This window comes from Cotesia glomerata, linkage group LG5 (genome assembly GCF_020080835.1).
Source record: "Cotesia glomerata isolate CgM1 linkage group LG5, MPM_Cglom_v2.3, whole genome shotgun sequence".
Classification (NCBI taxonomy): domain Eukaryota; kingdom Metazoa; phylum Arthropoda; class Insecta; order Hymenoptera; family Braconidae; genus Cotesia; species Cotesia glomerata.
Window position 1 is genome coordinate 5,265,582 of NC_058162.1, and position 9,145 is coordinate 5,274,726.

At 27.0% G+C, this 9,145-nt stretch overlaps 1 protein-coding gene across 1 annotated transcript; it reads right to left on the reverse strand.

Moving 5' to 3' along the window:
• Nucleotides 1-421: 421 nt before the first annotated feature.
• Nucleotides 422-9,100, reverse strand: LOC123264803 (TAF5-like RNA polymerase II p300/CBP-associated factor-associated factor 65 kDa subunit 5L). Its single transcript, XM_044728294.1, has 9 exons — nt 8,866-9,100; nt 8,386-8,543; nt 7,973-8,312; nt 7,671-7,903; nt 4,832-5,014; nt 4,610-4,762; nt 4,220-4,536; nt 1,177-1,360; nt 422-1,090 (listed from the first exon to the last, which is right to left on the reverse strand). Exons 1-9 carry the CDS (start codon nt 8,938-8,940, stop codon nt 961-963), a joined length of 1,773 nt encoding a protein of 590 aa, XP_044584229.1. The 5' UTR covers nt 8,941-9,100; the 3' UTR covers nt 422-960.
• Nucleotides 9,101-9,145: the final 45 nt, after the last annotated feature.

A 9,145-nucleotide genomic window follows, 5' to 3' on the forward strand; every position in this document is an offset into this window, starting at 1 on the left:
CAAAAAAAAAGGTTTTCCTGAAAGTTTCAGTTCAAAGTGTAAATTTTAAAAGGTCGCTCATAACTTTTTTTTAATTTATTAGTAACTATTTAATTGGATTAGCATTTTTTGACTCGAAAATTAAAAAAAAATTATGAGCGACTTTTCAAAATTTAAATTTTGAATTGAAACTTTCAGGATCTTATTTTTTTTTGGTCTATAAAATTATGACGTAACGAGAAAAAAAATTAAAAAAAAAAATTTCGATTTTTGACGATTTTTGAAATTTAAAAAAATTTGGAGCGACCTCTTAAAAATTTTTTTTTAAGCTGTTCTTTGGAGGGGGCTCTTAAAACATCAAAAACTGACATTTTTTCACTCTAGACTTAAAAAAAAATATAGTCGGTTTTTTTTTGCGCCACCCTAATCTACATGTTGTAAAATCATTTCAATAATTACAATATGAAGAAAGGATAATTTATTTTACATATACCTGCTTAGATAAATTACCAAAAACTAATTACAATTTTTTATTAAAAAATATCAACTACTTATCTATCGTATTTTATTTAAAATAATAATTACTAATTATGAACACAGCTTTATGGTTTACCAAATAATTCCATTAAAAAAAAATTTAATTATTCGCTTACAATACTGTGATTTTCCACACCCAGCACAGTGTTGAAAGGACTAAATATGAAGTATAACATTTATATTGATCACCTTTCATTATTGAGTATCTTAATTAAATAATAATAAAATTATAAGCTTAAATATTAGTTACAATTAATTCAGATCGTCAACTTTGATCGTTATTTCTTAATTAATAAAAAAATTTGTTTCTATTTCAAATATACAAAAGTAATTCCTTATTTTTTATCGGATGTAAAAAAATTATTTAGATGATTGTATCCGATAAAAAAAACCGGTCGAGACTTTTTAGAGAGACGTATTAAATAAAAAATATTTATCAATTTTTTATGCAGTAACAACGCACATCGGTGAATTATTTCTTGGATTAAATCGTAATGTTAAAATTGCTTTACCATTTGACTTTAATACTTGCACCGCTGGAATATCTGTCTCAGACGTTAATTGCATTGGTATGCTGGAATAAATTTAATAAACAATAATTAAATTTTTTTTTTTTTTTTTTCAACAAAATTAATTATTTCTTATCGTTAAAATTCTTACCTAATGCCATTATTAGTAGCTATTTTAGCAGACCATAATCTAACAGTACCGTTCAATTCCCCACTGACGATAAACTGGCCATCAGGACTCCAGTCTAAATTCATTATCGTACCTTCATGACCCTTCAGTTCATTCAAAAGACCGTCTGTCGCTAAATCCCAAATTAAGACCGTTTTGTCATCGCCTGAAATACAAACAATTTATTTCCATATAATTGTACCAGTGCTATTTTCCTGACGCGACTGATACAGGGCAAAGTGGATTGTCCGAGATTGCTAGAGTCAATTACTTTCAAATTCCGACTTGGAGGAGCAGTGTACCCTGTCAGCTTCCACTGACAGGTACTAACTTGGCTATTTCTGCTTCTCTATATCGTTAAAGGGGGGAAATACGTGTAGAAAAACGTTTTTATGCTGATTTTTTATTAATTTTTTTAAGGTATGAAAATTAATGTTGTTTATTGAAACTATCAGGTTATTTTATACATATATTTATATATTTCCATATTTTACGACAATATAATTTAAAAAGTAGCGGAGATATCAGCTGATACACATCGTAAGTTGTCATCCGACTTAGCAGTTGGAGTGCACAATGAAAGCCACAATTTTTAGCTGAAATCAATGGCACAGAAAAATTACTTTTCTTTATAAGGTAAAGTAATCAGTACTTGAACACTTATAATAAATGGGACCAGTACTTAAACAGACTTTTCGAATTGTTATAATACTAAATCCGTAAATTTATTGTGAGTAATATAAGCATATTATAATTATTAAATGATACAGTAATTGATTTCTGTAAGTTTTTTCAATTATAAATCAAAACAATTATATTTTTATTAACTTAAAAGTTGACATGTCGAGAATCGCCGATAAATGCTATTTTTTTCATGAAAAAGGTACTAAATCGTAAACCGAACAATCAGTAAAAAAAAACGGTATATCATCATTTTAAGTAAAAAAAAATTGTACCATCTAATGAAATAGTCTTTTCTAAATAACATATATTTTTTGCAAAGACATAAACTAGAATTTTTATATTAAATTTTAGCGTTCAACTATACCTCGGAATTTTCAAAGCGGTACCCAGAACCTGAACAGGCTGAGGCCGTATAATTTTAACAGCACTATAACTTCTAATAGGTCTATAGACTAGTGATCAGCATTGTCATTTGTATTAATTACTGCAATTTAAATGAGTTTTATGACTAAAAATTAGTGTAGTTAAAAATTATTGAACGTTTTGAAATGAGTTTTTTTGATTTATAATTAAAAATTTGCTTTGTCATTCATAAAAAATGTATTTAAAAAATTAAATACAAATATTTATCATTTTTAAATGAACATATTAAATATTCACAGTATTATTTTTAATATTATTCAATAATATGTTATATTTCTTTTGATATTTCAATAAAACGTTGAAAATTTTTGGTGTGCCTATTGCCATATATTTTATTAGTTCAACTACTGCGGCTTGTCAGAATTGATTGTTCAACTACTACTCCTTTCATAGTCTATCTTAAAAACGTTGTCGAAATATAAATAATCAATGACCTGGGTTATTTTGCGCTTCAATCAATTCAAAATTGTTTATATTTTCATGAAAATCACTAATTTTAATTAATAATTACATCTTTATACATTAAAAGTAGGGTCAAATAAGTTTTACTTTGAAACCTGTTTAACTTCTGGGTACTTTACCTTACAATTACGCTGAATATGAACCTTCATCATATGCGATATTTTTATTTAAACTATTTTTCTTTTAATAAACAATGTATGAAAAAATGGCAAAAAATCACGACTTAATTTCACAGCCCTCTAAAAAATGAAAATTTTTACTTTTTTTTTGGAATTGAGGTTCATATAGAAGATACACATCAAAAAAATTAATTTTTCTCTGCCATTTATTTCAGATAATAATTGTGGCTTCCATACTGCACACCAACTGCTAAGTTGGATGACAACCTACGATGTGTATCAGCTGATATCTCCGCTATTTGTTAAGTTATATTGTTGTTTAATACAAAAAATACTCATAAATATATACATAAAATAACCTGATAGTTTCAATAAATAATATTAATTTTTTATACCTCAAAAAAATTAATGAAAATCAGCATGAAAATGGCCTTCTGCACGTATGTCCTCCCTTAATAAATACCTTTAACAATTTTTATAAAATTGATAATAGCTTTGATGTTTATCAGATAAACAATTTTGATTGTTTCTCGAGACTATTTCTATCAAATAGACACTAAGTCAGTTTTTGATGTTTTAAGAGTTCTCTACAAAGGACAGCTTAAAAAAAAATTTTTAAGAGGTCGCTCCAAATTTTTTTAAATTTCAAAAATCGTCGAAAATCGAATTTTTTTTTTTTAATTTTTTTTCTCGTTACGTCATAATTTTATAGAACAAAAAAAAATGTTTTCCTGAAAGTTTCAGTTCAAAATGTGAATTTTAAAAGGTCGCTCATAATTTTTTTTAAATTTATTAGTGACTATTTAATTGGATTAGCATTTTTTGACTCTGAAATTTAAAAAAAATTATGAGCGACCTTTCAAAATTTAAATTTTGAATAGAAACTTTCAGAAACTTATTTTTTTTTGGTCTATAAAATTATGACGTAACGAGAAAAAAAATTAAAAAAAAAAATTTCGATTTTTTACGATTTTTGAAATTTAAAAAAATTTGGAGCGACCTCTTAAAAAATTTATTTGAGCTGCTCTATGGAGAGGGCTCTTAAAACATCAAAAACTGGCATTTTTTTACTCAAGACTGAAAAAAAAAAAAAAATAGTCGGTTTTTTTGCACCACCCTAATGTACTTACTTGTTAAACTAAATACAAACTTATTACTATTACTATTACTATTACTATTACTTATAAGTACTATTATTAAACATAATGTAACGGTTATTTTTTTTCTGTTATTTTCTAATGGAACCCGCTTAATGGTTTTTCTGTAGAGTTCAGTGTATTGTTTAAAAATAAAATGAAATATAATTATAAATTTTAAATAATTAAAATTATATCTACCAGCAGCAGCGAGATATTTTCCATCTGGACTAAAGGCTAGACAATAAATAGTTGACTGAACACCTGGATAAGATCTCAACGCTTCGCCGTTTTCTTTACTCCATAACTTAACCGATTTGTCAGCAGAACCCGTTGCCAAGTAATTTCCATTGGGGTGAAATTTAATTGAATTTATATCCATATAATGACCAGCAAATATCCTAACTGGAAATTTTCTATCCAGAGTCCATAACTTAGCCGTACGATCATGCGAGCCCGTTGCAATATACGTGTCGTCTAAGCTCGTATCCATACACCAGATTGGATAATTATGACCGCTTAAAAATTAATTATTTTTAATAACCAAAATTATAATTGATTTTTAAAGTTACTTTTAAATAAAAAAATTACTTATAAGTTCCAATACAACTGTAGTTAACCATACTCCACGCTCTCATGTCATTATCACTTGATACTGAGAGAAGAATTTCCGAATCATGGATAAATCTCATGTCGTGGACAGCATCTGCATGCCCACGCAAAACTATTGCACCTGAAGATTCTCTGTAATAAAAAATGTAATAATTAATATTTATTGCTAAAAATAAAATTTAAAATTAAAAATAAGCATACACTTCAACATCATTGTTGTCAATATTGATATCAATTTCACTTCCACAAATTATTTTTTTCATTGGAGGCCTAGACAATGGTCTCATTAATCTTGTGCTTCCCATTGGCCATAGTCTGATAGTATTTTCGTTAAATCCTACGGCAAATTTATCCATTTTATTGGGAATTGTTGCACAGCTACCACTGAAAAATTATTAATTATTATTAACAATCCAGAGTTGACATTGTAATACTCATATAAATTTTCACATTGTAAAAATTATAAACAATTTTCAATTAAAAATACATAGACACTAGAGTAAAAAATTTCATAATAAGATGACAAAAAAGAAAACAAAAAAAAAAGATCAATTATCAATAATAATCTAATAACTATCCCTTATTAAAAAAAAAGATTTAAAACGATTCAACCTATGCAAAATGTATATCTATATTAGGGCGGCGCAAAAAAACTGAGTATTTTTTTTTTTTGAGTCTCGAGTGAAAAAATGTCAGTTTTTGATGTTTTAAGAGCCCTCTCCAAAAAACAGCTCAAAAAAAAATTTTTAAGAAGTCGCTCCAAATTTTTTTAAATTTCAAAAATCGTCAAAAATCGAAATTTTTTTTTTTAATTTTCTTTCTCGTTACGTCATAATTTTATAGACAAAAAAAATAAATTCCGAATTTTGAAAGGTCGCTCATAATTTTTTTTGAATTTCAGAGTCAAAAAATGCTAATCCAATTAAATAGTCACTAATAAATTTAAAAAAAAATTATGAGCGACCTTTTAAAATTCACATTTTGAACTGAAACTTTCAGGAAAATCTTTGTTCTTGGTTGATAAAATTATGACGTAACGAGAAAAATAATAAAAAAAAAAAAAATTCGATTTTTGAAATTTAAAAAAATTTGGAGCGACCTTTTAAAAATTTTTTTTTAAGCTGTCCTTTGGAGAGAGCTCTTAAAATATCAAAAACTAACATTTTTTCACTCGAGAATAAAAAAAAAAAAATAGTCGGTTTTTTTGCGCCACCCTGATCTATATCTATTTATATCTAATCTATTTGTCAAGTTGAATCGTTTTTAATCGCTTTGAGCCATTTCGAATCGTTTTAAACCTTTTTTTTAATAAGGGATTATTGAGTTTATTAATGTAACGTCATTTCAAGTAAGTGTTTCAAATTAATTAGATTGATGTATATAAAATTTAGAATTAAGATTTGTGTAAAAATGAGGAGTATTTAACTAAAATTCATGATATCGTAAAAATTACAGCTGACTCTTGTTTGTATAGAATTGTATTAAAACATAAATAAATGTCTGATGATGCCTGGAGGGAAATACATGCGAAATATTGCAAAAAATTAAATTAAACTACTGGTGTATTAGACTGGACAGCAATTTACCTCAAAAATTATAAAATTATTAACAATACTTTAAGGGGACCCGGTGGTCTAGCGGCCTAAAATTTGAGCTATTTTAAAAAATTTTATTTCTATATGAAGGTAATGACTAATGCTTTCAAATTTTTATTACACTTATTCTATTACTTATCAACTACACGAAAATGAAAATCAAAACAAAAAAAAAATTTTTTTTTAATTAGAAAAATGGCGCTGAAGTTCCCCTTTCCAAAAAAAATCAACCTTACTGGCGCAGGTCGATTGACCTCCCCATCTGATCTGAAATAAAAAAAAAAGTCAGATTTTTAATTAGTAAAAGTATAGTTATCGTCGGAGCTAGAATGAAAAAAAAAAAAAAAATATTTGACAAAATGGCGCGTAGTTAAAAGAATTTTTTGAAAACGAATTTCAGATTTGTACTTTTAACTACGCGCCATTTTGTCAAATATTTTTTTTTTTTTTTTTTTTCATTCTAGTTCCGACGATAACTATACTTATACTAATTAAAAATCTGTTTTTATTTTTTATGTTATTTTTTTTGGAGAGGTCAATCGACCTGCGCCAATAAGGTCCATTTTTTTTGGAGAGGGGAACTTCAGCGCCATTTTTCTAATTTAAAAAAAATTTTTTTTTTGTTTTGATTTTCATTTTCGTGTAGTTGATAAATAATAGAATAAGTGTAATAAAAATTTGAAAGCATTAGTCATTACCTGCATATAGAAATAAAATTTTTAAAATAGCTTAAATTTTAGGCCGCTAGACCACCGGGTCCCCTTTATTCTTAGTGGGAAACAAGGACTCAATTTCTTGTGGACTGTTTTTTATTTCATCGCCAGCGTTTCGTCAGTAATTCCTGACTTCTTCAGGGCTCAAAATTCAAATTACTCCAAAATTGTCATCAATACAAATCTTAAAAAGACCCAACTGGCAGAACAATACATCCAATATTGTTTTAGCTAAAAAAAAAACAGATAAAACTAGTGAAGATGATATTTCTTAGCATAAATTTAATTATAAAAAATATGATTGGTCATGATTAATTACTGAGCTCTGCCGAACTAGCCGTTCTGATCTCTCTGCTAACTATAATCCTAATTCTCTATGCAAACTATTTTATGAAGTGGCCTTAATTTAATTTAAGTCTATAATTACTCAAACTTTCTTCATACAATTTTGTTACTTTTTTCTTTTGTTATTTTTATTTTTTATGTTTATCTACTCGAGTAGCTATGAAGTGATTGCTACAATCTGAATTTATTATTTAACTTTCTTGGTTATCTTGTCATTACTAAAATAATTTTAAAATAATTACTTTGTAAAGATTATTAACTCTGTTAATGGCTACGGCTGTTGGGTTTGGTTGTAATTAAATAAATAAATAAATATTGATGACAATTGTGGAGTTAAAATTAAAATTAAAAAAAAAAAAAAAAAAAAGAAAAAAAATTTAAACTTACTTCTCAATAGAATTTCCAATACGGAATATTTTCAAAGGTTTATACGGATTGTTATTCAAACCTCTTATTACTTCCAACATTTCTCTCATCTCTCTATCCGTTCCAGTACCAGCAGTCTGTTCCATATGACCATTAATAGAAATATCTCCAAACTTGGAACCACTGTCATTTTCTTCTTCTTCTTCCATTATGTTTTCTATTTTTATATTTATTGTCACGTGTATATTAATTATCTAAAACACACAAAATTAAATAATCTATTTTTGAGTGTAGATTATAAAAAAAAAAAAAAAAAATTGTACCTGCATGATAATAACATGACCATGTTTAGCCAAATATTTCTGTAATGCATTGTGAGCTTCATCAGACATGTCAACTCTATACTTTCTGATTTTAAACGCATTAACAATTGGCTTAGACTCAGCATCCTGTATCGAAAACACGCAGGATAATTCGTCGAGAAAATTTTTTTCTTTACACGTGATAAAGTCACTTCGATTGCTGTTAAAGAATTCAATAGCCGCCTGCAAATTTCCCGCGTGCAGCATCTCTAGGTACAAGTGACAGAAAATTGGATACAGAAGAGTCATTAGATCTTCTTTAACTGTCTCATCATTTATTAAATTTATCCATGTCCGTAGTCTGTAATTATCATAATTACTATATTAAATAAAAACAATTTATGTAATTTTTTATGATTAAAAAACAATCTTACTTTTTATACGCCTGGTCAGCAGCAGTAACGTCGTTGGTAATCGCACTAAAAATAATTGAATTTTTAGTCGATGTTGCTGACTGTGCCATTTCACGCAACAATGATTCTTCACTAGTTATTGTTTTATTGTGGTCCGATTTATTGAAAATATCAATATCCTGAAAAATAATTCAAAGATTTATTAATTAAACAATTGGAAAAATATCAAAATAGTTGATAAATAAATAAATGAAAGGACATGTCTTTTCAATAAAAGTTAAGTTAGCCGACATCTAAAAATTTTTAGAATTTTTTTTTCATTGAAAAAATTATTATAAAAAAACAAAAAAAAAATTTATTTGTAAAAAACTTAAAACTGAAAGCGTATGAATACACTTCTTAAATAAAAATATTGAGGGCAAAGGAGGTTAACTTTTCATTGTTGCTCACAGGGAATATGTTTATATTAACTTTAATAAATAAAATAAAATAAATAGTTACCTGATAACCACGACGTTTTAAATACGATTCAACAGTTGAATTGATAATGTCAATTTTTGAACGTTTCATTTTCATTAGATCACGTGTTTTGTGTTTTGTTTACAATTTTGAACAATACATTCGGCGAGCGGATCGGAGTTTTGTAATTATGCTTTTGTTGTTCTTTTTTTTTTTTATTGTTTTCTGGAAATCTTGTCATTGGCTAAGCATCAGATGACAGTGAGCATGTTGAGCCGATCTTTAGTTTCAATTAAAGTTGTGGCGCTACTTTTAGTTTCTT